This window comes from Perkinsus marinus (assembly GCF_000006405.1).
Source record: "Perkinsus marinus ATCC 50983 genomic scaffold scf_1104296971434, whole genome shotgun sequence".
Classification (NCBI taxonomy): Eukaryota; Perkinsozoa; order Perkinsida; family Perkinsidae; genus Perkinsus; species Perkinsus marinus.
In genome coordinates this window covers 72,754-100,389 of record NW_003202100.1, presented here as the reverse complement: position 1 = coordinate 100,389, position 27,636 = coordinate 72,754, and the positions used below count along the sequence as shown (strand labels likewise).

General features: G+C 51.1%; 10 protein-coding genes and 1 non-coding gene across 11 annotated transcripts in view; 5 read left to right on the top strand and 6 right to left on the bottom strand.

The window, feature by feature from the left end:
* Window positions 1–1,099: 1,099 nt before the first annotated feature.
* Pmar_PMAR010894 (peroxidoxin 2, putative) lies at window positions 1,100–1,998 on the bottom strand (the record flags this gene model as incomplete). The annotated part of the gene is made up of 5 exons (XM_002766868.1): window positions 1,100–1,297; window positions 1,364–1,510; window positions 1,560–1,678; window positions 1,729–1,834; window positions 1,882–1,998. The coding sequence occupies 5 exons, from the start codon at window positions 1,996–1,998 to the stop codon at window positions 1,100–1,102; spliced, it is 687 nt and encodes a 228-aa protein (XP_002766914.1).
* An 867-nt stretch (window positions 1,999–2,865) lies between these two features.
* On the top strand, window positions 2,866–3,547 carry Pmar_PMAR010893 (hypothetical protein; the record flags this gene model as incomplete). Its single annotated transcript, XM_002766867.1, has 6 exons — window positions 2,866–2,884; window positions 2,932–3,030; window positions 3,077–3,121; window positions 3,174–3,295; window positions 3,362–3,464; window positions 3,504–3,547. 6 exons carry the CDS (start codon window positions 2,866–2,868, stop codon window positions 3,545–3,547), a joined length of 432 nt encoding a protein of 143 aa, XP_002766913.1.
* A 140-nt stretch (window positions 3,548–3,687) lies between these two features.
* On the top strand, window positions 3,688–4,249 carry Pmar_PMAR010892 (hypothetical protein; the record flags this gene model as incomplete). Its single annotated transcript, XM_002766866.1, has 3 exons — window positions 3,688–3,785; window positions 4,085–4,150; window positions 4,200–4,249. Coding segments are annotated over 3 exons (214 nt in total), but the record flags the coding sequence as incomplete, so codon positions are not given.
* A 2,716-nt stretch (window positions 4,250–6,965) lies between these two features.
* Window positions 6,966–7,981, top strand: Pmar_PMAR010891 (hypothetical protein; the record flags this gene model as incomplete). Its single annotated transcript, XM_002766865.1, has 3 exons — window positions 6,966–7,101; window positions 7,141–7,819; window positions 7,867–7,981. 3 exons carry the CDS (start codon window positions 6,966–6,968, stop codon window positions 7,979–7,981), a joined length of 930 nt encoding a protein of 309 aa, XP_002766911.1.
* A 1,858-nt stretch (window positions 7,982–9,839) lies between these two features.
* Pmar_PMAR010889 (Leucine-rich repeat-containing protein, putative) lies at window positions 9,840–11,743 on the bottom strand (the record flags this gene model as incomplete). The annotated part of the gene is made up of 9 exons (XM_002766864.1): window positions 9,840–10,040; window positions 10,135–10,257; window positions 10,310–10,407; window positions 10,469–10,633; window positions 10,686–10,778; window positions 10,878–11,025; window positions 11,086–11,217; window positions 11,296–11,431; window positions 11,646–11,743. 9 exons carry the CDS (start codon window positions 11,741–11,743, stop codon window positions 9,840–9,842), a joined length of 1,194 nt encoding a protein of 397 aa, XP_002766910.1.
* Pmar_PMAR010890 lies at window positions 11,531–11,602 on the top strand. Its single transcript has one exon. It is a non-coding gene; the product is annotated as a tRNA-Pro (tRNA).
* Window positions 11,744–11,847: 104 nt separating the features above from the next.
* On the top strand, window positions 11,848–16,340 carry Pmar_PMAR010888 (conserved hypothetical protein; the record flags this gene model as incomplete). Its single annotated transcript, XM_002766863.1, has 5 exons — window positions 11,848–12,658; window positions 13,182–15,648; window positions 15,675–15,725; window positions 15,982–16,096; window positions 16,251–16,340. The coding sequence occupies 5 exons, from the start codon at window positions 11,848–11,850 to the stop codon at window positions 16,338–16,340; spliced, it is 3,534 nt and encodes a 1,177-aa protein (XP_002766909.1).
* A 172-nt stretch (window positions 16,341–16,512) lies between these two features.
* Window positions 16,513–18,800, bottom strand: Pmar_PMAR010887 (hypothetical protein; the record flags this gene model as incomplete). The annotated part of the gene is made up of 10 exons (XM_002766862.1): window positions 16,513–16,791; window positions 16,987–17,139; window positions 17,186–17,326; window positions 17,375–17,489; window positions 17,534–17,652; window positions 17,722–17,901; window positions 17,945–18,043; window positions 18,105–18,410; window positions 18,569–18,655; window positions 18,711–18,800. The coding sequence occupies 10 exons, from the start codon at window positions 18,798–18,800 to the stop codon at window positions 16,513–16,515; spliced, it is 1,569 nt and encodes a 522-aa protein (XP_002766908.1).
* Window positions 18,801–18,866: 66 nt separating this feature from the next.
* On the bottom strand, window positions 18,867–21,809 carry Pmar_PMAR010886 (Secretion-regulating guanine nucleotide exchange factor, putative; the record flags this gene model as incomplete). The annotated part of the gene is made up of 18 exons (XM_002766861.1): window positions 18,867–18,926; window positions 18,976–19,112; window positions 19,161–19,301; window positions 19,409–19,541; window positions 19,598–19,686; window positions 19,742–19,844; window positions 19,904–19,968; window positions 20,016–20,085; window positions 20,134–20,242; window positions 20,364–20,427; window positions 20,470–20,578; window positions 20,623–20,732; window positions 20,779–20,879; window positions 20,924–21,024; window positions 21,068–21,178; window positions 21,366–21,467; window positions 21,604–21,671; window positions 21,749–21,809. 18 exons carry the CDS (start codon window positions 21,807–21,809, stop codon window positions 18,867–18,869), a joined length of 1,734 nt encoding a protein of 577 aa, XP_002766907.1.
* Window positions 21,810–22,768: 959 nt separating this feature from the next.
* Pmar_PMAR010885 (wd-repeat protein, putative) lies at window positions 22,769–26,301 on the bottom strand. Its single transcript, XM_002766860.1, has 16 exons — window positions 26,205–26,301; window positions 25,675–26,157; window positions 25,291–25,414; window positions 25,095–25,221; window positions 24,966–25,047; window positions 24,764–24,915; window positions 24,633–24,721; window positions 24,528–24,587; window positions 24,209–24,266; window positions 23,880–23,983; window positions 23,748–23,835; window positions 23,564–23,678; window positions 23,380–23,506; window positions 23,124–23,331; window positions 22,963–23,072; window positions 22,769–22,860 (listed from the first exon to the last, which is right to left on the bottom strand). The coding sequence occupies exons 2-15, from the start codon at window positions 25,811–25,813 to the stop codon at window positions 22,986–22,988; spliced, it is 1,560 nt and encodes a 519-aa protein (XP_002766906.1). The 5' UTR covers window positions 25,814–26,157; window positions 26,205–26,301; the 3' UTR covers window positions 22,769–22,860; window positions 22,963–22,985.
* A 490-nt stretch (window positions 26,302–26,791) lies between these two features.
* Pmar_PMAR010884 (calcium-dependent protein kinase, putative) overlaps window positions 26,792–27,636 on the bottom strand; it is a gene marked incomplete at both ends in the record, with an annotated part of 3,251 nt that continues 2,406 nt past the window's right edge. Inside the window, 4 exons of the mRNA XM_002766859.1 lie at window positions 26,792–26,916; window positions 26,939–27,021; window positions 27,070–27,178; window positions 27,316–27,405. Of these exons, the coding sequence (XP_002766905.1) occupies window positions 26,792–26,916; window positions 26,939–27,021; window positions 27,070–27,178; window positions 27,316–27,405 (407 nt within the window). The remainder of the gene's footprint in view (window positions 26,917–26,938; window positions 27,022–27,069; window positions 27,179–27,315; window positions 27,406–27,636) is intronic.

The window sequence follows — 27,636 nt, the reverse complement described above, 5'->3', positions numbered from 1 at the left end:
TCACGAGCGAGATAAGAGGCTCGAGGCTCTGCTGGTGGCACTGTCTCCGCTCCTCTTCCTGCTCTATGGTTGTGGCCTCCGTCTCCAATTTTACTTTATTTGTGATAGCCATCGAGGATCAAGCGCAATCTTGTCCCCGGTGCCATCATGAGATACTCAAAGCGTTTGTTCAGGAGGCATCAGTTCATTCTGAAGGACCAATCAACGATGGAGATCCTCAAGCAGTGCATGAGTATATTCACCAACTCGAACAACGTATCGAGAAACTTGAGGATGAAAACGGCAGGCTCAAGTCTATGCTGGAGGAGGACAATGTGAGCAGCTCTATCTGTATGCCCTGGCTCCCCTCCCGGAAAAACTCAGATGCGTGGTTCACAGTTCGACAACTTCTCATTGGATTTGGCTGAGGCTAAGCCGCCGACGCTATATGAGCGTTATCAGCGATGCTTCGAGTGTACAGAACATCTAAAAAGACTGCTGAAGTCAAGCAAACCATCCCCGACGCAAAGCGAGATAAGGGGCTCAAATGGACACCGTTGCCCTTCAACCCCCAAAACTGAGCACGTTGTGAGTGATACCAAACAGGAGGTTCAATCATCCTCTCAAAATCGACTGACTAGTGACTTCAACAGTCGCACCAAGAGGGTACGAATTCACAAGCGAGCCCTGCCTAAAAGAGCCGAGACAGTAAGACTCTCTAGTAGCATGCGAGAGCCTGTGCCGCATCTGCCGTTCAAGTGACGAGATCATTACATGCGATGTGCCTTCATGAGCTCAGGCCGTATCTTGTTCAACTAGTTCAATTGTGTTTCAGAGTTGCTATCAGCCTCACGAGCCTCATGAGGGACCATGATTTTCGGGTTTCTGACTACGAAGGAGTGCGTTCACTTTCTTCCTGTGCGACGATACGATGCGAATTGCACTTATCAATTTCATTCAGTATGTTCCCTAGTCACGCCACCATCTCGAATGTGGTCCGAGTTTGCGATTGCCAAAATAAAGTCCCACTCGCTCAACTCGAATCTCAGCAGAGTCATGAGAAAATCAGATAGCGATCCTTCTGTAACCGAATCACATAGAGAACAAATCGGCAATAGAATCACTCAGGAGCATCAACATAGCGCAGATAAGGCTTTCCACTGGGCAAATCCTTGATCTCGAGATTCTTAAAACGCTTCTGAGCCTCCTCCGTAGCGACGTTCGGAGCGACGATAACACGTTCGCCTTGCTTCCAGTCAACCGGAGTGGCGAGACTGAAGTCTGCTGTGAGATGTAGACTGTCGAGGGTGCGAATGAGCTGAAAAGCAGCACGTCAATATCACACTGAGTGGCACTTCAGGGAAGCACAGAGCAATCTACTGACCTCATCATAGTTTCGCCCAGTAGTAGCGGGATAGACGATAGAAAGCTTCAGCTTGTGATCAGGCCCAATGACGAAAAGGGCACGAGCAGGTAGAGGAACTCCAGCGGCATCTTTCTCGTTGGGATCCAACATTCCAAGCATACTCACCTGACAAGACGCAAGAGAACTCACCACGATAATGCAGGAGCACACCCACGATCTCTCTATCGGGATCCGCGATGATGGGATAAGACAGATCATCTCCTGGCATGTTCTGATAGGCGAGCACGTCCTTACTCCAAGCGTGGTGGTCCGGGACACTGTCGCAGGAAATGCCTGAGAGCTGAGGAACTCACAAGGCGAGCATCGATGAGAGGAGTGCATACCGATGAGCTTCACTCCGCGCTTGGTGAATTCGTCCTTGTTCTTCTCCAACTTTCCCAGTTCAGTGGTGCAGACTGGAGTGAAGTCCTTGGGATGCGAGAACAAGATCTACCAGAGATGTGCCACCACTACACAGAGACAGCGGAAGTGCTCACCGTGTACGGCTTCTTCGGATCACTGTCAAGGAACTCGTGGAATTTGAAGTCACCCTTCGTGGTCTTGCAGTCGAAGTTGGGGAATTCGGCACCGAGCTTCTGCTTGAACTCCGGCATGAACAAAGAACAATTCCACGGCAGTCAACTGGCAATGAATAACGGAAGAACTTCAAGACGCTGCTTTAGATTGTCTTAGCACAGCCGAACTTGATACAGTTGAACAGTTGATAGTCTCGATAAGTGGTTCAATTTCAGCATGAACCTGTTGATAATAGTACGATGGAGTTTTCGGTGCCTAGACAAAAATGCTGTTAAAATTGCGCATCCAGCAAATCATCACATATCATAATACGTCATGCCTAAGAACTAATCATCGTAACCTGTCGCATTCGGTGAGCAAGGGCCAGCAGTGAGTTTTCAGCCGGCTGCGACATCACGATTGGAGCACCCTTCACTGCACATAATTTGACGCCTGCGTACACCGCGTATGCGTATTGTTGAGCATTTGTGAGTAGTAAGATTTGCCTCAATCGTAACGCGCGCGCCTGATTTTGCGTCGTAGAAGAGCATAACTCCCCGTCATCACCAAGTACGTGGACAATAGGATTCGTATGACCTCACCTTAGTGGATACATGCGTGGTCAACAGAAAGAACGGTACTGTAGTATCTAGAGTGCCACAGATCGTAGAATCGATCGAATCTAGAACCGATACCCAATCGACACGTCTATAATCTTTGCCCTACTGAATCATTTTCACACCTTGATGATGTCGTAGGCATACCAAGATGATGGTGCTTTCTGGAGTAGATTTTGTAAGACTTCCTTTAAATGGAACCGGGACACCCGCGGCCACTAAGATGCTGTAAAAGGAGGTCTGTAGTGACCAACCTGAATACATATGCTCGGTGAGTATTCCTTCTACCCTTGCTTCTGCAGTCACTCGCTCATCAGGAGGTGGACCAACTCTAGACTTCGTATTGCAATGATCTGCCCTCAGCAAGGTAACCTCTACCTCCTTCCGGGCGGTGTGGCTATCACGACACGCCAGATATACCTCCACACGCCTTGGATGCGGCCGATGGGCTGTGCTCCCAAGGGCACTCAGTCACGGTGTATTGCACTAAGGCTCCTCTTAGGAGAGTCAAAGGTAGAGGAGAATACTTCCTCTATTAGCAAACTATGCACTTTTGCAGATTCCCCATCACCACAGTATTGCCAGTGTGATATCGGCATCTTGAGTAAGACCGAATCGGGGTCAGTAGTAGCAGCGTTTCGATACATTGATTTCAGGATTGCTCTTGCTGATACCACACCCCATCATGGGGATATTCGTCTTATTCCTCCGTGCTCTGTGCATGACAATTCGGATGTTCGTTGCCTCCTATTACTACGACGCCATCATGCTGTATAATGTGAGCCCATGGAGCCCACCTATGATCACTGAGATCGTCCATCTCAGACAGCAGATCGCTCAGTAGATCTCTCAACAGTCGTCCTCTTCCCCTTGTCCCTCTGTGGCCTCCATCTCGTCTATTGCTGGTGTTCCGGTCGTAGTGATGGGCGTCATCACGCCGATGGGAGGTATTACGGCATGCGGTCATTTTATCACTTCTGCTTTAGGATATGCCCAAGCCGGAAGTGCCAAAGAATGTATGAGAGGCTAGTTGTGACATACGCCTCAGCCATCATAGTCGACAGCGAGCCCCGCAAAGAGTGGTGCGAGTCGTGTTATGGCAGGAGAGTTAGAGATATCATGGTAAAGTGGGAAGGAGGCTTAGGTATTATGTTATTGATCGATACATAGGTGGCGTATCGGCCTGTGGAAGCCCGTGGACACTGTATGAATCGACGGTCGCTGCTCGAAGTGGACCGCACGTTGGGTTCTCAGCTTGGAGACAGACCGTAAGTGGAGGGCAATGAGGCATCACATGGGAACCTGGATAACTTGTTTCTACGCCAACAGCGAAAACCACCTCATTCAATGACGAGTCTTTCTGCACCCCTCGGCGGAGCTCAGTCTCGCATAGACAATACGTTCCATCACGCATGGGACACCTAGGATTGACTTGTATTAGCTGGGATAGATGTTCATCTCGAGCAGTCATCCATTCCCGTTTATATAAATTGCGAGAGCATAATAGCTGTATTAATCGACGTTTGTAGCAGTGCATGCTGGTGATGCATTCAACGCTGCACCTCAGGTTCATCCTGGCCATCGTCAATCCGTCTAGATCGGATGAGATGAGCCTGACAGTGGATGGATACGCGTAAGACTAGGTCTCAGAGATGCCTCGCAATTAGCGCTGGGTCTCGTAGGCACTACTACCACAACCCTAACCGTTTGCTGCCGGTGAATAAGGCATTAGGTAAGCTTGTGTGGGCCGATACGGATCACTGCAGTTTTTTATCGATGGTTGTGGCTACTTATGTCTATCGAGTAGCTCATCAGACTCACTTGTTGAAGCTCTGATGAGGCAATTACTCCCTTATTGTTGAGGAAAAGGCGAGAGCTTCGTTGGTACAGCTCAACAAAGGGAGCACAATTTTGAGATCTATCGTAGGTTTCAACTGGTTATGGAAGTGTTATGAATTCAGGAGCCGAAGTTATACACAACACAACGTCCAGGCCAGCAGGGCAGGCTAGCACGCTTACCTCACCAGCTGCTGTGATCTCCCCAGTGTCCTCGGATGCTACATTCTTCTTGGATACCGTAACTGGGATGTATCAAGAAGAGAGGGATGCCTCTCTTGGTAGTGGAGACAGCGAGCCACTTTCAGAACACGTAAACACGACTGACTGTTGTGAGTCTCAAGGGTCTTCCTTAGGAGGAGGGCTCGACTGGATGCGTGCATTCATCACCGGTGGCCTTCGATCCAGTGGCTGTTGCCGCGGGTGAGCTCGATGCTGCAGTTGTTGCGGCGTATGACTGGAATGGTGACGATTCGTAGGTCTGCCACCTCCACGTTTAATATTGGCATGTTGTGAGGATTCCCCTGATGGGTATGGACTCTCATCTATTGCTGGCCACTGGCCACGAGACAAGTAATAGGAAATGATGTCTATCGGGGGATTGATTACCAATGGAGGTACTCTTCAATGGAGGACATGGCGGCCTTGTTGGAGAATGAGGTCACAGCAATGTGCCTTAATGCTGATGACGATGTGAAGGTGTTATCAATCTCGTGGAACAGTCCGGAGCTCGATTGGCTATGCTATCAGTGAGGCAGGGGGAGCTCGTTGTAGGTATAGTATGGGATGGACGTTTTCAGTGCTACTGTGGGTCTCTACACGCCTTTGGATACCACTGACCCGGCAATGCTAATGCGGTTGATGGGTTGTGGACGCCCAGTCATCTCGACACGAGGTCAGCACGACTCGGAAGGGCTCATCAACATAAGTGAGATGGTAGCTGGGTGTGTTCTAGCTGATTTTCATACAGATGCCGGATGTGTGGTGGATCCTCCGTCAGCTCAAGGTCTTGGTGTCGCTCTTGTTGCCCTATTGCACCATACACCAGTGGGAATATTGGAAGGGATGGGTGCCATGGCACTCGAACGATTAGAGAGTAAGTGGACGACGATTGGCCTCAATAGACAGCGTTGAACCGATGGGAAGATGTTTCAGTATTTTTCGACGTGGCATCAGTTCGGGGGGAATCACTGATGTCAACTGGATTGAAATCGTGCATTAAGTCATGTCCAAAGTAGTCGCACATATTTTACTCGTAAGGCATCCTTACGCCTTCTCCGTTTATAGTATGAATTTCGAGTGGACTATGACTCTCACAATTCCTGGGCATTGGTCTCCACAGTTTGACGTGGTTAATGGAGATTTGATGAGAATACGCGAGTCGATCAGGTCGATACGGCTTCAGTACATTCAGCCAAAGCCTCGACAGCTTCATTGAACGTAAGCTTTTCACCAGCGGCGCTGGCGGACGTGGGCCACCGACGAACATGGCAGCCCATCCATTTCCCCGCATCTCCCCGGTGTCGATTGCCTCCGCTGAAGCCGGCGAGAGAACGGCAACGCCATCCGGAAGCATTCAGGCCGGCAGTATCAACGCCTCTTTACGGTTGAGGAGGAGGACTAATAATCCAACTATCACGTGTGATAATTAAAACACCAGTAGAACATCGTTGCCGATCATTTGAATATTTGAATCGTTTTGAAGGGAGCTTCAATAGTGATTAATACTCCCTATACGATCGATTATGCCAGCAATTATTATGGCCAGTATGCGTACGGCCTCTGAGGGGGACTTCATGTCTCAGAGAGTCGCAGATTTGTTCTCCCTAGTCCAGTAGTGATAAGATGATGACATCTACTGCATGCTGTTGTGTTGTGAATAACCGTACTATCAATGCTTCGGAATATTCTCGCTATCTGAGCTTTGGGATATAGTATATATCCTAGGGTATAATGGAAGGGCTTTTGGAGAGCTCAGCCTGTGTTCATCAGATCGCTATCCATTTGCCTAGGAGGGTTGTGATTCTCTAGTTAGGAAGCTGATCTGCTCGGATGTCCATCGCCGTTGCGAACGCTTCCCGGCTTCGACGAGGTGGATCGCGGCTCCCTGTCCATAGGGTGAGCTCGTTGACACAGTTAGAGAGGGTTTTGAAGGTCGATGGTGCTTGGCCTCCTCTGGCGGTCCATTATGACTGCGACATCAGCAGGTGAGGGAGGAGTGGTATGGCGGATATATTGATACTAGAAATAAGTCTCTACATGGTGAAGTTAGAGTGTAACTCAGCCACTGAAAACCCCACCAAAAACCTGATATCGGGTTCGCTGAGACACTGGTTGCCCGTGCGGAAGAATGATGTAGAATTTCCAATACCGAGATCGGTATGGTTTCTTATCTCGATCGGTTTGCCTCTTCATGTAGGATTATCCAGCATGGTGGTGATATAACCGTAGCGAGTAAAGGCGGTGTGGCCTTAGTGGATGACCTAAACCTGCTCCGACCACTTCTAGGAGAGCCCAGTATATTGAAGGTGATCCTGGGAGCGACTAGGAGCGAAAAGCTCTGATAGTATTCGTCTGACGGTGTTTCTCAGTGACTTGTCATCTCACAGGTCATGCACGACTCGAGGGAGTTCTGCAGTTGGTTGATGGGTGATGCTGATGCAGCGGAAATTCAGAATGTTTATGATACGTTGATTGGCCATTGGATGCTCGAGGAGTTCTCGGGCAAGGCCGGAGGCAAGGATACTGGTGGATCGTCTTGAGTGTGACGATATATCCTTTTTTCAGATTATGGAATCTCGGACTTATCCCTTCCGGCCCTTTGCAGTCTATATCACGTTGGTCAGAAAACAGCGTGTGGTGGCCTTCTACCAATACGGAAGGAACAACACAAGCGATTACTTGTGTCGGATTCTGGCATGGCCGACGACTACATCGTCGATCGATCTCGGCTCTTCACCTCGGTGTATCCCAAGTTGAACAGGGAGTTTCCATCCGAGGTGCCTCCCCGAAAGATGCCTGCGGGACAGAGGTTGTCCGGTATGGTGGCCAAGATTGCGTATTATGATTCGTCAGTCCTCGGAGGGGCTGGTAATATGGCATATGAAGAGACGGCGGACCCTAAGAAGGACGGCATGCTGGTCATCTATTGGCGACTCAACATCTGGCCCCACGTCCTGGGAATCACACCACCCAGCGAGGCGAATGAGAAGATATGCCGAGGCCTTAGGGTTGGTCATGTAGTCGATGATCTATTCACGACACCGTGTGGGGAAGGAGGGGCTTGCTTCGACGAGGAGGCGTCTCTGTTGTTCGTTGCACCGAAAGGACGGGATGCCTGGTTGGCTGAGGATGCCAATCTTCTCGCCGAGGACGGGGCTCCTCCTCGGCCTGGCCATACGAGTATGCGGCACCTCCCTCAAAACTTCACTAGCATGGGGCCTGAGTTCGCTCTGCCGCCTAAGAAGTACTCCGGGAGGAGGAGCTGGGACGAGATTGATTCGATGTATTCAGGTCCGACGGTCCTAGTGGTTACGATGTCATTCACAAGAAGGGGAAGAGGGGCGCTACGAAGGTCAGACGCGTTGATAGAGAGAAGCAACGACAGAAGCGATTCGACGAGGATTGAGTCGGTTGACGCTCATGTTTCATAGCCCATGCAGTTTCTGTGATGACTCTCTCGTTTCGTTCGCCCTATGTCCTGGACCCAATGGGCGTTGTAGCTTAGCTAGAGCAGAGATCGCCACTGGTTCGGCATCTAAGTCGTCTTCAATGGGTCATGGTGATCCTGCATCATTTGGAAGCTCTAAGTCCTTCCCAAGCCGTAGGTGAGGATCGGAGCCCAATACATGGTTTCTCCATCTCTCTCTCCATAACATGCAATGTTACGGAATAACGGGGAGCAGTCTGCAGAGGTACTTATCGAGGACCATGGTCTGTGGCCCACGGTTCGTAACTGGGTCGGCGAGATTTCAGCGAGAAAAAGCGAGACTCATCTATCCATTTAACATGCCCTCACGCGGACGGTTCGATTATCAATTCTGCACGCGCGCGTGATAGGAAGACGTATCTCGTTACTAACGAAGTTGTGGTTGCTTAGGTCTTCATAATTTCTTATCTGTTGTTGTCCTGATAAAGAACACCTCAATTGATATTGCTCCACCTGCTGGTGTGCGGCCTGGCTTGATTCATCTACCACCTGGTACTCCTGATTGTATGCATCTTACACATGGGATCCTCTGTTGTGTCCAGTGGCCACAGATCAAAACGGCGAGGCCGGACGAGTAATGCTCGTCGAGTATAGTTGACGAGCATCGAGAGATGAGCTTGCCAGACTGTTTACGTGTTCGTCAGCATTTCGTGTATGCAGTTCTGCATCATCGTTCTGGCACGGCATCACGCTGAATCCTAGTTCTATTCTCGAGAGTGACATTTTTCCATTTTTATTTGGAAGTTGATCGGCATGTTATTCATACCATTCCTTCTTCAATCTTGCGTAGATTGCACCAAGTGTCCCCACGACATTGGAGTTAAAGTAAGCTGGGTGAGTAGCGATCGCCTGTAACCCATGCGGGAGCTGGATCTGTGTGAATGGTCGGTCGTGCCTAGGGCTGATCAGAGATCGGCCGCCCGTCCCAAGGGGCCACCAGGTCTGGGTGGGATGATGGAAGTCGTCGCATCCGGACATCTGAAGAAGCGGGTACAGGCTAAGGCTGGGAACAGAGCAGGCAATACCGCGCGGTGGAATCAGTGAGGATGGAAAGTGGTCGAGAGACTGGTAGCCTGGGCAATAACATCGACATGCCAAACACAAAGATCGTTTTTTTTCATCGGCCCGTATGCATGAAAATCGATTTGGAATTCTGAGCAAGACGAACATGCTGCTCGTTTGACTAGAGTGACGCTATGAACGGAGTTGCGCTCGCTGCAGATAGGTCCTTTGCCGAGTCACGGAGTTCCTGCGAGGGAGGTCTCGTCGTCACCCTGATGTTTCGCCATCGGACTTACTTCGTCCAAACTTTCTCAATGAAATGGTCATTCACCCAAAAGGGAACTCTCCGAACCACATGTCCAGTTTCGCACCGGGCCTTCCGATGATCGTTTCATCAGGCCAAGCTCGACTAGTTAAGATCGGCTCGTGGCCGACCCACTACAATATACCCAGCTCGGTGGGCTACAGCGTGCGGAATTCGTTCTCATTACGGGTTCCACTTGAGGCGGCGGGATCTCAGGATCTTTGCTTTTCGGGATCATCAACGATCAATGAGTCATGCGATCGGTGACCGATCACGTGGCAAGCAATTTTGCGAAAGTTTTCATGGCTAACTTCACCACGAGCCTCATCCAGATACGACTAGTATCGAGAGGCATGCCGTGCTTAACAGAATGAAGAACATTCATATCAGTCATGGCTGCATGCGAATGGTGGTACAGAGCCTAGTAGCAACGCGACATTATAGAGGCTTCAAGTCAACTTGACATGGTGTTCATGGTGCTGTCCTCGGCAATTCAAGAGGTTCAATTTTCGCCATCATCAGCAGCTCCCTCAGGGCCTCATTAGCACTGAGCTGTTCGTTATATATGTCCAAGTCGGTAATGAGTCGAGCTTTCTCCTGTAGGGCAGCATCCAGTGCCTCTCGCATGGCCGTAGATGTTCGTTCCTGCTCCCGCTCAATGCGCAAGAGTTTCTGAAGACTGAAAAGTCTACGTACTCGGAGAGACCCTCCGAATAGCAGCGGGGCAAGTAATACGCAGGTGCAGGAGAAGTTGCCGCTTGCTGACCTCTGTTTTAGCCTGCACCTCTTTCTCGAGCATTCCTTTCTCGTTCTCCAACTTGGACTTCGCTGCTTCCACATTCACAACTCTCTCCTGTAGCTCAGCAACGGCCTGCGGATTGAGCTCGTCCTGAGATAAGTGATTGCGAGCAAAAACTCATCTCGCCGTTGGCTGTATGTACCCCGAGCCGCTCGCGTTCAAGATCAGCTATACGCGTCTCATACACTCGCACTCGGTCCTCGACAGCCTTCTGCAGGAGCTGCTTCTGCTCAACGGATCCTAACCAATGGCGACCCGCCCAGATACCACTCTAGCATGTGTCACAGACATGAGGGCTTACCAGTAGAGTCAGTAATTCTCCGGTCCGCTGCCGAGAGCTTCGCCCACAGTTGTTTCATACGATGCTCATTTTTCTGGTTTGACGATGTCTCCTTCACGAGATCCTTCAGCAACCTGTCTCGGATGGCGAGCACTTCATTTTGGAGCCGCAAAGCTTGCAGCTCCTCTGAGGCGACGACGGGATTGATCAAGAGGGATTCCACCATAAGCCCACTCACCCCAGAGGAATTCGAATCTCTCCGTATCGGTCACCCAACACCGTTTCCATTGCTTCGCCATATCGTTGCGGAGGCGAGATATCTCAGACTCCCCTAAGATGGAACCACTTCAAAATTTAAAACACCACAGTATTCAGTTATTTTCAGGAGAACCATGCACTGTCGAAGACCGGAAGCTATCGAATGGCTCACTGCTTTTGACGGCCATCTCAGCCATCTCCTTTCGTAGTTCAGCTTCGCTGTTATTGGTCATCATTTCTTCACTCATTTTCCTCAACTCCCGACGATGCTGTTTCTTCAGAGCATCGATCTCATCGGTATGTGCGTGTGCAAGTTCACTCTGAAGAACGACCCAATTAAAATTATTCCTTCCAAAGACGACCAAAGGGAGCTAACTTACTTTCGCTGCTTCAATCTCTCGCAGGCGGTTGCGCACACTGACGACCTCGGCCCTTACGAGGCTTGCTTCCTTCCGTGCCCGTATGGCTGATCCAATTATCTTCCAGAAGAGGAGCAGTAGTGTACGAGAGGACTGAAGGAACGAAGGAGCATACGTACACACTGGTATAGATATCGAGGCTCATAAATACAGATGGAGATGTGGTGATACCTCGAAACCACTGGCCCGAAGTCGTCGAAGTAGAGCAACAAGTTGCGCTTCGTCGTTGGTTGTGTGTTCTTTCGTGGACTCGGAACCCTCGACCAGTTTTAAACGTTGCTTCAGATACGAACTGGTTGCTCTCAACCTGGCCACATGTATGGGACGTATACTCGGACGCCTACTCATTGCTATAAGTTGGCATCGAAACCCAAAACGAGTGGGAAGTAGAGAGAATTAACCTATCGGCTGTGTGGTCTAGTGGTATGATTCTCGCTTAGGGTGCGAGAGGTCCCGAGTTCAATTCTCGGCACAGCCCATATAATCTAAGACTTAATGTACACTTCTAATCTCCACCTTACTCTTCGCATTCTCTCTCAATCCTGAGAGACCTCTCAATTGCTTCAGCGTCTCCACAAACAGAGGCCACCGTGCTCGAGTCCCCCGCAGAGAAGTTCATATCGATGACCCCCATCCCGCTACACTCCGATGCTTGATCGCTCAGACTCAGCCATCGCTGTAGCCATCTGGCTCAAGTGACTGTTTTCGGTTCTCGTCAATCGAATGACTATCGACAACAACTCCGATATTTCGTCCAACATCAATCTCCCTCCGACCCAGGAGACCGGCGGCTTCGTGACTGTTATGGAAGCAGTTCTGAATGTCTGCGCTGGGTCGGCCATGGGAGTCAGGAAGGCCAATGAGGTGAAAACGCTGCTGGACAGAATGCATGCGATGTATACGGGCGCGCAAGAAGATCTGTGTGAGGGTCAGAGAAAGTTAATCAAGGTTATGGAAGAGCACGGTAGGGTCAAAGAGGAGATTTCGAGGATAAACAGGTCCGGCATGGCCACGGGTCTGGGGGTGCAGCGTACGGAAACACTGGGAACTGGCGGGATGCCCAGCAGACCCGACAGGGACGGAACTTTGATCTGGGTGACCGGTGGAGACATCAGAGAAGACAGGAGCACGGAGCATCGCCTCCGTATAGTCGGAAGAATTGGCTGTAAAGCCGAAGTAGTGGTGCTAGACAGCTTTTTCGCGAAAGATGGCAGGCTAGGGATCAGAGTAGCTGAAGGTGATGTAGGCGGTGCCGTACGTGCGGCCGTAGATCTTGGGTATGAAGGGAAGAGCCCTGGATCCTTTGAGCCTGAGTTATTCATAAGGGAAGTCGGCTCGATCAGTGAGCAGACGTTGAAGGATGCTATAGGTGAAGAATGCACAGCAGTTTACAAAAGGGGCCTCAACGCCTTTGTAAGAGTGAAGAAGTGTGGAGTTGAGCGGCTGCTAAGGGAGGGCATTAAGGTGGAATGGCGACTTATCAGACCCGAGCTGAAACACAGGAGGAAGATGTGCTATCGATGCTGTGAACTCGGTAAAAATGCCCATCTCGCCAGTGACTGCTCAAAAACTCCTGTCTGCTATAAGTGCGGTGCAGAGGGGCACCAGGGACGTGAGTGCCAAGGGGGGCCACAAAAGTGTGCGAACTGTGGAGGCTCTCATAGAGCTGTTGATCACAAACTTTGCCCAGCAGCATGCAGGCTGCTTGAGCGAGAAGTAGGGGGTATAGCGAAACGGTATTAGCGGAGGGCGATGAGACCTCCATGCATGGTACCATTCGCGTTGTACAATTGAATATGGGTAGGAGCAGTGTAGTCTTCAGAGCAGCTGTAGAACATTCAGAAGCGGATGTCATAGCAATTCAAGAACCGCCTCGCAGAGTAGTCTGTATGAGGATTCTGAGTGATAGTAGTCAATGGAGCTATGTGAGCGTATCGGAGCGGAGCCGAGTTGCTTTCCTTTTGAAGCCTACAGTCAACTAGTAGTTGACAACTACAGAATTGTCAGTCAGTGCAGTGACATGCGGGACTGGGTGGCGGTAGATATTCGCTGCTTAGGCGATATGGAAAGAAACCTCCGTATTATATCAGGATATTGCCCTTCTGATGGTACGACCACAATGGAGGAGTGCCTCTTGGGAGTTGATGCCTTGGTCAGCCATCGGCGGACAGTCCTTTGTTGTGACAGTAATGCGTGGAGTGGGGCGTGGGGGCCCCCACGCGATGGGGGGTCGTATCAACGAAGGAGGGGAGTCATTCTGGAGGACTGGGCAGAGAAGAATGGCCTACACGTGATTAATGACTGCGAGTCTCCCCCCACCTTCCGCAGCCACCGCACTTGTAGTGATGGTTCTATCATCACCTCCCACATTGATGTTACGATGTGCTCTGTGGATCTCGTGGAACGGGTTGCGGACTGGCAGGTGGACTGGGATGATCCTTCTTCTGCTGTATCCGATCATGCGGCTGTTAAGGTAGCCATAAGCCTGCGGCTTATTGCTCGTCAGGAACCACCATGGAGAGGTAAGGGTAGGCTGAACGAGGATCAGTTTGCTGAAAGGATATGTAGCGTTCTCCCGCAGTGGCATCCCTCCTGGAAGGACGAATGGGCGACGACTGTGCGAGGCACGGCTTCAATTTGTGAAGCTATAGCTCAATGCGTGGAGGATTGCCGAGGCAGGTCGCGTAAGCTCAAGGCTCCGAGGCCGGTGTGGTGGACGCCGGAGATCGGCGATTTAGAACGCAAGGTATCCTGGTTGCGAAAGCGGGTGCAGAGGACAAACAACTCCACGGAAACAAGGGCGGAACTCCGAGAGGCATCACGGGCTCTGCGACGGGCTAAGAGGGCCAGGGCTAAGGAGCATGCACGTAGGGAGCTCGCGTCTCTGGAGAGTCCCACTGCAGCGTTTGAATATCATCGGAAGTGGCGTGCCGCTCGTCGACCGGCAATACATCCTTACCTCTCGGCTGAGGAGCTCGCGAAAGGCCTGTTTCCCATGGAGGAACCTGACTCTTCGGAGCAGGCAGACATGAGGAAGGAAATGGCCGACGTGATAAGAGGGCTAAAGCAGCTCCCACCTGAGGTTGAACCCGTCTCCAGGGCAGAGCTGCTGGCCAGTGCGAAAGAGGTGAGGGCATCATCATGTCCGGGGGCAGACTCGGTTCCGGTTACCGCAATGCAGCTCACGATAGAAAGGGAGCCTCAGGTGTTCTGTGAAATGTTCACCGCATTCCTTCAACACCGGCAGCTGCCCAGTGACCTTAAGAGTGGCTACGTTATAACGCTGCCGAAAGGGCATGACAGACCGGCATGGGAGGAGAAGTCATGGAGGCCGATAACTGTACTGACTGCACTCACTCGCGTCTTTGAGCGACTCGTTTATCGGCGAGTTGAACGGCTGATAGAGTTTCCAGACTCCTTTCATGCCTACCTTCCGGGCAAAGGGTGCGATACTGCGGTCGCAAACCTTGAGAGCGAAATAAGGAAGATCTGGCAGAATGGCTACAGTGCAGGGTGCATCTTCCTCGACATTGAAGGGGCGTTCGACAAGTGCAGTCCTTGGGCGACCCTCAAGGAGATGAAAGCCCGTGGGCTCCGGGGTGACTACCTTGCTCTACTTTCTGATTATCTGAGTGGCCGACGAGTCTCCCTGCACCATGCAGGAGATATCTCCACGATGGAGCTCACGCGGGGGACGGCGCAAGGAGGAGTATTGTCCCCCTGGATATTCAACTGTTTTATGCTGTCCCTGAGCGACGTCCTATCGCCCTGGGCCTACGTGACGTATGCTGATGATGTCGTTGTGATCTTCCAGTATAAAACCGAGGAAGAGGTACGGGATGCCGCTCGAGCAATCCATGCTGCACTCGACAAATGGTGTGGGTTAGTGAAAGTGAAGCTCTCCTGGCCGAAGACACAGTTGATGTGCTTCCCCAAATGCCGGGCGCACGGAGGTATCGGGTGCCACATCAACATGGGTGATCAAGTGATCGTGGAGTCGCCAGTACGATGGATTGGAGTGGCACTAGATCGGAAATTTAGGTGGGGTGCTCATGCGGCAAACATTCTCGCTCGGCTGGAGGGGATATACCACTCTGTGAAAGCGCATGTCCGAAGCTCATGGGGATTGGGCCCCGACGTCGCGCTGGTGCTTTTTGAGGCAGTGGCTCGTGGCTGCCTGCTGTACGCGGTTGGCTGCTGGGGACATGCGGCCCTTCGCGCCAGGATTGCCAAGCAGCTGAGGGCGCTACAGGCTCGGTTCTACCGGAGGGCTCGGAGACTGAGCGCGCGTACCCCTACCGCATTTGTGTCACATACAGGAACGGACGGAATACCCTGGGATCTCCTATGCGTATCCCAATGTATAAAACGTCGGCTGTCCGTGACAGGCTTTCCCGCGGTACCCTCCTTGCAGGACGAGCTCCAACGCATAGCTATGGGAGCTCCAGTCGATTCCCCAGTTTCGGCGGCGAGAGAGCTTAGACCTCTCACCATCAGTAGCCGTAGAAAGAGCCCTTGCAGAAAGTGGGTATTCTATACTGACGGGGCAGCATCGCGGAATCAAACTGCCGGATGCGCGGCGGTATTGAAGACGCAGTACGGTGAGTGGAATATGTGGGGCTGGAAATTGCCTTCATATGCAACTCCACTACAGGCTGAGCTCTTCGGAGTCCTCCGTGCAGTAGAAGCCGGGGGGGAGATGCGACTCGGGGAGATATGTGTCGGCACGGACTGCCAACGGGCAATTGACCTTCTAGCTGGACTTGCCAAGCGGAGGCTCTGTCGTGGAATTGTAGTGCAGTACATCCGGCAGCGCGCACTGGACCTGCGACTGAATGTGGAGTTGCAGTACGTTAGGTCAAAGTCCTGCGAAGGGAACCGCCGAGCGGACCAGCTAGCAAAACTGCTCTCGCTACACGGGGATGATCCGCCGTTCATCGTACCCATAGATCGGGAGGTGGTCTCAGAGAGGGTGAGGAAATGCGTTGAGCAGCAGTCTGACATGCTATATGAAAGCGAGGTCAGGAAACTAGGAAGATCTATCAGGGAGTTTGTGCCCACCGCATCAGCTCTGAAGATGCTTAGGGGGCTGCAAGGCTGCCGAAATCTCTGGGGACTTATTTCAGGACAGAGCCGGCTGCGATACTGCCGAAGCCGAGTTGATGGGGGAAGTGATGAATGTCCGAACTGCGACGCTCAAGTCACGGAGGATGTGAGACATTTTTTGTACGAGTGCGAGCGATGGAAGAGCCAACGGGAGGCATTAATTCGAGAAGTGAACCTGCGAGGGCTAACGTGGCCTCCCCAGGGGGAGACTGTCATCAGAAGCCGGGATCTGGCGCTGGTACTCGAAGGGTTTCTGCGAAGGACTGGAAGGGTCTTCAGAGACTAATGCCGCCTGCCCAACGCCGAGGGTGAGTCATCTTGAATGACCGTATGGGAGAAATACGGGACGAAATGGAACTCAACGGAGCGGAGACTAACGAGCCGCAGAAGGGCGGCTACAGAAGGGATCATGTTGGCGGCAAATGGCCAGAGAATGGCCGTGCCGCGTCCAAGATTGAGAAGAAGAAGAAGAAGATCGCTCAGACTCGAAACCTTCCACGGAGCTTCCATATCTCTAGACCGACGTTCAAGAAGTATTCTCTCTTCTTCGAGTCTGTTTATCTGAGAGAAGCGCGCACTCATGTGGACGTCGTAGTTCCACCACGAGAGTTTCTGTTGGGGCATAAAGTGCCGGTGGTATAAAAGCCTCATAACGATAGCATATAGTAGATGATTTGATGACCAATGATAGCATAGCAGGGACGACTATCGAATGGCAACAGGTCATAGAAATCGACAAAAGCCACACGGCCCCACCAGCTTCTCCAAATTCAGAAGTATCTCTCGATCGGCGCTAGGCAGTTCCCTGCCCGAACGTCTCCGGTCCATGCCCGACATCACAGCCTCATACATCTCCCGCACTGTCTGTGCAGTGGTGTTGGAGTGACGGGATGTTAAACCCAGTAGCATCTGAGCAGAATAGAAGCTGGAATCCGCGTTGCATGAATCAACTCACTTGATCTCCCAGTTGGAGTCTCTCTTCCTCGAGAGCTCGCATGCGTTCATTCTGTTTCCGCATTGCTACATCCATTCGCGACAAAGCCTCTTCCAAAGCCGTGTATTCTCTCAAGGTAGGCGGTCGGTCGCGGAAGCTTCCCTGACATGATCCAATGGGCCTTCGCAAAAGGCAGCGACGAGCGCTTACCGCCTGATCCTTCATGACTCTAGCTTTCAAAACCGCATCTTCTGCCAGGCCCGACTCGGCCTCCCATAGCGCTGCATTGTGGCCCTCCTTGAGGAGCTCCACTTCATGAGCGAACCTGACATTTACACACTCACGCGAACTGCACTACATTCTCCTTACGTAGCTCCTGTCCATAAGCTCCGCTTCGTTACTTCTTCCATCGCAGCGTAGCTCTCTCTCTCCATCTCTAGCTGCCGCTGGAGCCTCTTCACAGATAGCGACTCTCTATTCCCGAACCTCTGCCACGACCGATACCTCGCTTCTCAGCGTGTGTATCGTCGCCTCCCCCCTCTCGGCCGCATCAGCACCGCAAGACCATCGACAGTTGCTTGTTGTCGATTCTGATAGTCTCTCAGCCGCTGCGCCGGCGCACTCTCTTTCTTCATCTGCTGCACGCCCTTCGGCTGTTTTTTCTCCGGTTCCTTGCTGGAATCAGGCGGTGGGTTCTTTGGAGGTGTAGGCGCATTCGGCGGTGCATGTGGAGACTTCTAGAGAAGCAGTGCGGTTCTCGTTATGGTCGTAGCGACTCACCCCACGATCAGCTCGGGAAGGATTGTCGGGTTCGATGGTCTTGGCAATATCGTCCTTTTTATGTGCAGTCTCGGACACTTCAGCAGCCAGCGCCCCTCCCTGACATCATGGAGCTAGCACTCGATACATGAGGATTGATCCTTGAAGGATCATCCTTCACCTTGATCAAGCTCCGCACGGAAGCGTCCGACTGTAGGAATTTGGCCACATACGAGTCGATGGGGATTGCAAAGTTGGCCGTGAAATCGTGGCATTCACACAAACTCCAGAGGAAGTAGAGTGCAGCAAGTGTGTTATAAATAGCAGAGGCAAATGCCTTATCATTCAGGTCCTCTTTGCTCGCCTTGGACCATCGAGCTGCGGCATCTAGGATGCCCATGGGTACATCAGCTGCATTGGCGATCCGCGAGATCCCTTCCCAAGCATCATACGTCGTCGTTCCCAATGGGGAAAGGTCTGGCCATACCTACAGCATGAACTCAACAGTACATACACATGGACTGATCCTCCGAATTGGATCTCCCGAGATGAGACAGTACTCCGGATGATTCCTGTCACCATTATGGTCACGAGCTAGGCGTTAACTCCTCGCTTAAAACGGGATGTGTATCGTATTCCTCTCACCGACTGGACCATCTCAAGAAGTATCTCTCCATCCTGTAGATCTGCAAAGCCTTCAACTTCACCACAGCTAGTTCGCTCCGCAATCCACTGAATCAAGTGATGTGAACCACTCCCGTTTGAAATCAGATATTCCGTTTCTCACTTCTAGAAGGTCTCTAGGATGGACGGCTTGTCCACGATCAGCCATAAAGCGCCCAATAGGAGAGCCACTTTTCTCAATAGGTGTCACCATTGACAACACAAACCAACTCGTTAATGATACAAGTGTTTGTTATCACGAAACCGATGGGAGATCTCCTTATATGGAGTAGTTGGCAACGGCCAAGCTCATCGAGCCGCCACAGGCGAGATCGGATATCTAATAGTAACAGATCCTTCCACACTATCTAGGGAAGACCTCGCGTTACCTTGTTGAATTTGAAGTCATCATGACCCTTGTGCATCTCATTTAGATCTACCGGTGTTGGCGGCACAAAAAAATATTTCGAGGGTGTATCGATGGCCTGGTTCTCATAGTTGTACCCAAAACCATAAAGGGTAGCATCTGAAGGAATCCTCATTTATCCAATCGAACACAGCACAAGTCTGCTACCCTTAACCACAGCTCCATGGGCTTCCCCAATGCTCATTGTAGTAACCTCTCCCTGGCCCGGTATCAGGACGCTGGCTGATCCCCCACCACCTAACTTCGCCATCACCGATGATGCTGCTACTCCTGGTGCCTCTGTTTTATCTGACATATCGTACAACATCACTTCGACAATGATAGAATGAAACCTCGAGGATTATTGAGATCATTAGCAACGACTGATTGCGACTTCCCTCTTCGCAACGGTTTACCTTCTTTATGTCCATTCTGCATTCCCTCTGCAGCCTTGACCGGGGCCTCCACCATCTCGGGGCCAGCAGCTTGCACAGCTCCCCACATTATTACGGAGTTATCAGCATCATCACAGACCAACAGTGTGGTGACCTGATCGCAAGTTGCATCAGCGTAGTTATGTCCTATACTGTAATCTAGTATCGGACCTTGCCAGCAGTCACTGCTTTAACCGGCTGCGGCATCTGTACTCGCGTTGCCTCCGCGAAATCTTGCCGGAGCCCATGGCCGATCTGGCCTGTGGGAGGACCAGAGAGCTTCGGCAAGACCCTCGTCTGATAATAGAAACCTACCCTGTGAGTTGCTCCCCCAGCTATACACCGCTCCGTCGTCACCAACCGCAACACTATGACCACCTCCAGCCGCGATATCGCTAATCTTGGGTAAATGGGGAACCTGAACAGCGACACGCCATGAGAGTGGTTGACTGCCTAGTCCCAGTAAGCAATACTCACCTTATGCGGCCGTTGCTGGCCTACAACATCTACCCCGTGGAGCCCCCAACCGAGCTGACCGAAGTCTGAGGACGCTCTTATTGCAAAGGAATGATGAACCAAGTCAGCTCACCGTTGTATCCCCAGGAGAAGACCTCGCCTTCCTTGGTGAGGGCCAACATGTGCTGATCTCCACATGACACCTGATGTGGCCAAGTTTTGGTATCACTCACTCCCCTCGAGGTGCACACCTTTAGGATTCTGCTGCCAGCCAGTCCTACAGCTGTATTGTCACATCCAGGCTTGTTGCCATTACACCATGTATCGACAAATAGACGAGGCCAATTACTAGCCTGGTACCTGATATGAAAGGCGACTCTGTAGGAGCAAAGGAGACGGCCAACTTTCTCCACAACATGACGAGGGCCGTATCGAGGAAACTTCAGAATCGCAAACAGGGAAGAATTCCGGCGCCTCCTACCGTCCCCAAGTCCACAGCTGACCAGCCTTAGTAACGGCAACAGAGTAGTCAGGACCACATGCAACTAAACGGGACATCCTCGCCACACCAGCTGGTCAATTCATACTTTTGTCAATATAAACATCGCTGGGTAGCTTAACAGTTTCTGGTATAATCCGACTCCGTTCATCACCAGTACCGAGCTGGCCAGAATCATTGAGTCCCCAGGACATAACCTACCGAAGAACAATCCTTCAAGTTAGCGAGCAGCTGCACTTACCTTTCCTCCTTCGGTGAGAGCCAAGGCATGGCCAGCTCCTATCGCTACGGAGCGTATACGCTTTCGGGCCAAGGATAATACGTCCTCTAGTCCTTGCGATGCCTGGGCACCTAGAGTATCAATAACGGCTCCATCGAACCGGCAAGAGAAACGCACCCGTCCACGGCATGCGTCCCCACGCAAAGACACGACTATCGGCGGTCACTGCAGCAGGCGAGCCGTCGACAATCTGCACCAGCCCCCCATAAGAGATATAGCTGAACCAAGAGTAGTATCAAAAAGGACAGTACTGCTGACCTACCCTGTGATGGCAGCACTGTCGGGTATGTAGACGCCGACCTCGGACCTTAGATGAACTGTATAGACGCTGATGAACTGACGCAATCTATTGTAATTCTCAACCTGAATACGACATGTAAGGGTTGAGTGACGCCTTGAAGATTACAAAGAGCTTCTTGAGATTTATACTGGGACCTTCCTCGTATCCTCCATGCCTTGGTAAGCGAATCTTAATGCAGCATGATGGACCACGACGGCCGTGATACGCCATATACAGCTGAAAGCATATACCGTTTCCCACTAGGTTTCCCTGTCTAGGTGAGTACGAACTAGCAAATGAAGTGTGTGAGTGCGGGAGAATTCCTACTGGAAATAGACCCCAACTACCCTACAGACGGCGTAAGCGACTGTCACTACAGTGTACAAGTTCACGACGCTCTCCTTTTCCGAGTGATGAATCTCACCTTGAAACGTCTTTCCTTTTTCGGTGCCATGTACTCCATCTCGACCTTCTTCGTCGTCCCCGAAGGGTTCTCAAAGGCCTCGTCTTCTCTCCGTTCTCGTTTCTATACACAGCAACGCTCTATGGCACTTTCAACGAGCTCTCATTAAAGCGTGTCAACCGCGATAAAGAGAACTATATAACCGATAGACTCAACGAACGCTAACATATACCCGAAAACGGCAGAGCCCCCCAGACACCTTCCTCTTCTCTGCCTCTTCGTCCTTCACACTATCATATGCCCGTGCGTCCATACCGTTGATATCGCCTAAGAAGGAAACCATCCCTCGAGCAAAATGCTGCACCCCAGTGCAGATCTATCCGAACCCCCAAGCCCAGTACTACAGATCTCTTCAGGATCGTTCCCATAGAGCGGTGGAGCATCAGCATGATCAGGATCAATCATAGTAACAAAATCAGTAAGCCTTCATAAGAGGCCCTCATACCAGTCGAACACAACATGTCCTTCCCCTCCGGAAAAAATTTTTTATGATCCGCATTCCATCCATCTATGGCAATTACCAGGTTCGCCTCCCTTCAACTTCTTCCACAAAAAAGCTGTCGTTGAAAGCGACAACAACACAGTGGTCCGAAAGCTCGAGCCTCGCAGTATCACATCTCCTGTGATCGCGGTAGAATATGTGCGTTCCCAGCAACAGACGACAAGGATTATCTACGAGCCTAGTTCCGTCCCACCTCCCTCGTCTCTATCGTTACATGTTGTGGGCATGCCTGAGCCTAACAACTCTGCCGAACCAACCCAAAGACATGGTTAAGATCGTGGTCCGTAGTATGGACCACCATACCACTGGAAAGCCTTTGTCTTTTAGGCGACTTAACGTCTAGTTAATAGGACGACACTGTATTAAATACAAGCAACATCCTAATATACTTCGCAGCATCCTCCATAGAGACGTTCTCTTCATGTGGTATCTTCCCTTGGAGGGCGTAAGTGGATACTATAATCTACGCACTGCGCATATTTGCATCGCAAATCTCGCTCGCCCGACAATCTAGTCGCTAGACGGTTTGATTGATGTTCACGAGTGGACTCAGAATCCGATGACCAGCTGCCATTGGCGACTTCCTGACCAGCACACACTCTCGTTGATTCCGGCTTTACCATCGTCGATGTGGTGCGATGGTGACGCTCCCTGAACGGTCAGACGCCACGTTAGACGATGGAATTATGAACATTGGTCTTCGTCCTGGTGTCGATCGAATCGAGCGTGAGCGCGGTGTAAGGGTCCGATTTATCTCTCTATACGATGAGGCTCTTCTACATCTTGATGATAATAATGAGCAACACAATAGGGCATCATCACAAGAAAAAAGTCAACTTTAAACATCTAACCAGAATTCAGACTACTGAGCTACTTGTGACTATGCTGACAGCATACGGACCTGAAGGTCCCAAGAGGCATACAGTGCCGCTGGAAGTGTTGGGTGCCAGGTAACTGAAAGTAGTTCTATGCTACTGATAATGGTATACTAAACACGCCCCGTCGGAGGCTCAGCACAGTCTCGAAAACACATCGCGAGGACGCAGCTTAGCCCACCTGCTCGAGTGGTATGCGATCTGTCATACCAGTCGTCGTCGTCGCTCAGACTGTCGTTGTCGCCAATCTCCGTGTCCCCATCTGTGAGCCGCTCCCCCATCGCTCGGAAGCTGAAATTCACTCGTGAACGCTCTGACTGTTGATGCCCCGCACGAGCTCACGTTCTGCCAAAAGGAGAAGGGTTCTGCAGGTCCCATATATGTATGATGCCGTTGGCACTGCCGGAAAGGATGTACCGGTAACAGATAACCATCACTGCACCACGAAATTGAATTGAGTGAGTACCGGCCTCCCGTGGTGCGCATAGGCGACATCCGAGCACGAATGAGCGTCCGGTGAACCTTGTGACCGACAAAAGTGTACAGAGACCTGTCGAGATGCGGCACCGTAGTTTTCGAGAAGGTCCAGAATTTATACTTATCGTGTGGATGGGTGTAGCAGTCGAGGAGGGGATTCCCTGGGTATGGTTGACTACGGTAATCCCATGCCGGGTTACATGGCGCTGCTTGGTGCTTGGTGTGGTAATCCACCACATTCACAGGAGCTGAGGTGCACTGCACTATCGTCACCAGCGAGGTCCAGCCAAACATCCACTGCGTACCCGTCCTCAAATCCCACAACTTAACCTTCTGGTCCTTAGCATTCGAGCACAGGTAGTGCCAGCTAGCATCGGACATATGTAGGCTGCATATACCATCCGTATGCCCCACCAACACCTACCATTACTCCCGCTCAAGGTTTCCGGTCGGAGAAGACCAATAACTATGCGAGCGCACTGAACTCACCCCAGCAGGCCGTCGCATTCTTCGAGTATCCCACATGCTTATCGTGCCATCATCTCCACCAGAGAACAGCAGTGTCCTATGACCGGACCTGAGCCAGGCCTGCATGGTCACACGATCTACCGAGGATCGTACTCGGCATGTGGGGTACACAGAGCATTAACATCAGCACCATTGTGGCTGTAGGTCGTGCAGTATGTCATCTCCCTCGACAGGTCGTAAAGGTGGACTCCGCCCATCTGATGGAGATAGACGACTAGCCCGATATTAATAATATTGGCGTCGGATGAATAATGCCATACTGCAACGGAACCAGACGGGTATACGAACACTTGCAATTACTACACTACAGCGGTTTACAAACGAGAAAGCTTGATAGTAGTTTGCCAAACAACTACCATTCATCTCGATAAAACCTCAGGGACGTACGAGAGATCAGGCAGCCTCAAAGTACCCCAACCTACCATTGAGCCTGCTGCTGCTTGCCAGTCCCCGATGAACCTCACAGCCCATACACCGATCCTGAGAGGGTCGATCGACGAACACCAGGTTGGCAGGCTATAGCACCTTGTATCATCCAAGATCAGCGCCTTGCCTCGGATACTCTCTGTCTCATAATTGGCGGTAAAATTAAGAACAGGGCTTATCGAGGAGGTCAGGATGGATGGACGAGAGGGATGGTGCTATGGTAACGCTTTGTCATTACCGCTGCGCCACAAAATTACATCTATGTCGGTGATGGTCCATCGCACGTGACTCTGATAGAACATTTTTCTCTCGTACATTTTGAGATTGCCTTGTTCGGATTCACCACGTGTGGAGCTGATGTTGGACGAGTCGAGTCTGATCCAACAAAGTTCAACTACTCCCGCAGTAGACAGTGTTTACATATGGATGCAGCCGTCCCTGCCAGAGACGAAGAGGCTGTTGCCCGATGGTGACATGATAATATCGTAGGGGCATTCAGTGGCGCAAGACTAAGAACTATCACTGAGCTGTGTCCAGCACTTGGTCCTTACATGCCCAGCTGCTTGTGTGACTTTACGCTTACCCCATAGGAAGCCAGTGAGCTGATAAGGTGCTGCTCGTCCACCCGTTCGTGATAGAATGCGGTACCTCCGCTCAATTGACAAGCGGTAGGCGTTACGGTTAGTATAGTACGGTATCGACCCTAAACGCACAGGACAGGTGTCATCAGTCATCACAGAGGAGCAACGTTACCTCGGCGGCCTTGATCTAGATAACGCGCACTCTCCTTTCCAGGTGACATCCTGTAGCTCCTGGGGAAGTGCTTATTCAGGACCTGACTGACAGCCACATGTCCTCATTGATAACGACCCAACCACCCACCTTCATGAATTTCTTCCAGTCTGGGTCCAAGACTATAGACTTAGTGATCTCGAAGGCCTTGCGCTGTCCATCACTCCTCAAGTGATTCAGTCTCTCAGTGTCCGCCTTGAGCTCCGACAAATACGGTCTGACGGAGAGGAATCCGCCATAGTATAGTTCATCTAGTAGAAACCACGCGAGAGCCTTCCCAACTCACTGCTTCATAGAGTGAACTCTGAGGTAGATTCTCATAGCGAACGGCCTAGGATCTGTAGGGTCGATCTCACAAGCCACGCAAGCAGCTTCCAAGGCTGCCTCGAAGCATCCTAGCCGGAAGGCACCTGCCACAGGTGAAGTTCACCGTAATCGATATGCACGATGGTTCATTCGACCAACCACTCCGTGGCAAGCCTCCTGACATCAAGTCCCTTGCAGATGAAACGAAAATCTGTTTTTTGGTATTGTTTGTTTTTTGTTCGGAACACACTCTAGTGTTGCAAAGCACGTCATCAGCTGTGCCAAGGTATTATTCTATTCGATGCATACGCAGCAGCGAGGATGGACGAATTAGATAATGCCATCAGACTCTCCCGCCTCTTACAGACACTATAAAGCGTGGCAAATTCAGCGTTCTCCCGCTCGACTGGATCGGTAAATTCCTCGCGGTTGCATCTCACTGGCCGCGCCTCCGCAGGCGTCGATGCGACTTCCTTCAGCCCTTCATATCTGCTCTTGAGCATGATTCACGTCGGAGCGAAATCCCCGAGGCACCACCAAGAGTTTGCAAAATGGATACCCGAGTCCAATATGCGATTCTCATGGAGTGCATCACGACATACGTAGGATCTAGAGGGTGCTAGTTTCTCATTTTTTGAAAATAGCACCGTAAAGCAAGTGGATCACTAAATGCGCTGTTCTAGTTTTCGAGTGGGCCGCCCCCCCCGAGGTTGCAGCCTTGTTAGCGCGCTAAAAGCGCATAGAACGTCTCACCGTCCCCTATTGGTGACAATGAAGACGTGTAAATCGTGAGGTGTGGCATAATCCACGTTATCCCAGGTCACTTCCCTTTGGGAGGTTTTGGACTCTAGGAAGACAAAGAAGCATCCTAAAAACCAGTCGCATCTTATTTACCTTCTTCACCATGGCATTCTGGACTGTCTTCTGGGTCAAACTCAGAAGGAACGGAGGATATCATGAGCCTTTGGAGTGTCGAAAGAATCGACAAGAACATAAACACTGCCATAACGACGGCCACTCCGCAGCAATCAATCAACAGCGATTATTCTCAGCGATGCTTCGGATCGTGGCGATGGTGGAGCGAGAAGGATTGCTTTGTAGCTCGGTAGGGAGAGGGTGTAGGATTGAACCTGCCGACTCATCCCACGCGGCCAAACCGGAAGCTCGGACGTCGTCGTTGAGGCTAGCAGCGAGTCTCGTGGTATTCCACACACGAACAGAGTAGACGCTGAGTAAGTCACGAACTCAGTCAGTGGGATGGGGATAGGACCAGCAGGGATTAAAGCGATGACTAACACCAAACTGAATCACCCAGAAAATGTCAGCTTACCAACCAAGTGCATTCACAGATTCAATATTAAACACGCACACAAAGCAAACAGACCACCACAGATCAACGAATGAGGAAAATCTGCGGATGAAGCGAAGCGATAACAGAAACTTGTAGGAAATTTCAAAAGGTAAAAGGATAGGAATTTTCATTAGTCCTTTTCCAACTGCAACGGACCCTCCCCATCCGTCTCGGAGTCCACGATCGTGCCAAGACGCTCCAAAGTCTTCATCTCCTTCTCTAGTGAATGTCCCCTTTGTCGAGGACTGGACGACTCTGATACGACACGACAACTTACCTCGGAAAATACCGAATTTCGCCTCACCTGACGCAGAGTCAAATCCTCGACCGTCAGTGACGAGTGCCACGAACTCCTCGTACCTGCATGCCAGCTATCATCAACAATTAAACCCCCCGGATAGGTCCCACTGTATCTGTCCATCGCCGTTGATGTCGCACTCCTTGATAATCTCTTCTATTCGAGTACCCATATAGTCTTCCCCGAGAATTGTCCGGAGATTCTCCAGCGATATCGACCCTGCAAGAGCGAGTTCTCAAGTCCGGACACATGCCCTCGAGCAGGGCGTGCCATTAGGCGGCCATGCACTCAGACGGAAAAGACCCAATAATAGCGAGTCCAGGAGAAGGAGAAGCAAAAGCCAGAGCGACACCCACCAGAGCCGTCTCTATCCATCTTCCTGAAAGCGTCAAGGATAAGGGACTCGTTGTCAGCTATGTGCAGTTCGAGAGAAGCCGCGAGAAACTCTGATACAAAATATACCAATCATAGAGCATCCGGCTATAACTGATTATGCATATAACTGACTGCAGCATAAGTGACTATGTAGACTACATCTCGACCACATAATGTAGTCGAACGTTGAACAATCGAACAGTCGAGACGCTCCCCATCGAGGAGAAGCTCTGCGATAAGAGCATCATTTCGAGGAGAACAAAGCAGTAAGTAGCGGAATACCACGTAGTGTCACCAGAATA

Excerpts from the sequence above, each read along its gene's own strand:
- Pmar_PMAR010885 (XM_002766860.1), bottom strand. The coding sequence starts at position 25,813 with ATGCTCAAGAGCAGATATGAAGGGCTGAAGGAAGTCGCATCGACGCCT. Across the intron at positions 24,722-24,763 it reads TCACACAAGCAGCTGGGCAT|TCTTGCGCCACTGAATGCCC; the intron begins GTAAGGACCAAG and ends GATAGTTCTTAG. Across the intron at positions 24,588-24,632 it reads AGGGACGGCTGCATCCATAT|ACTCGACTCGTCCAACATCA; the intron begins GTAAACACTGTC and ends TTGTTGGATCAG.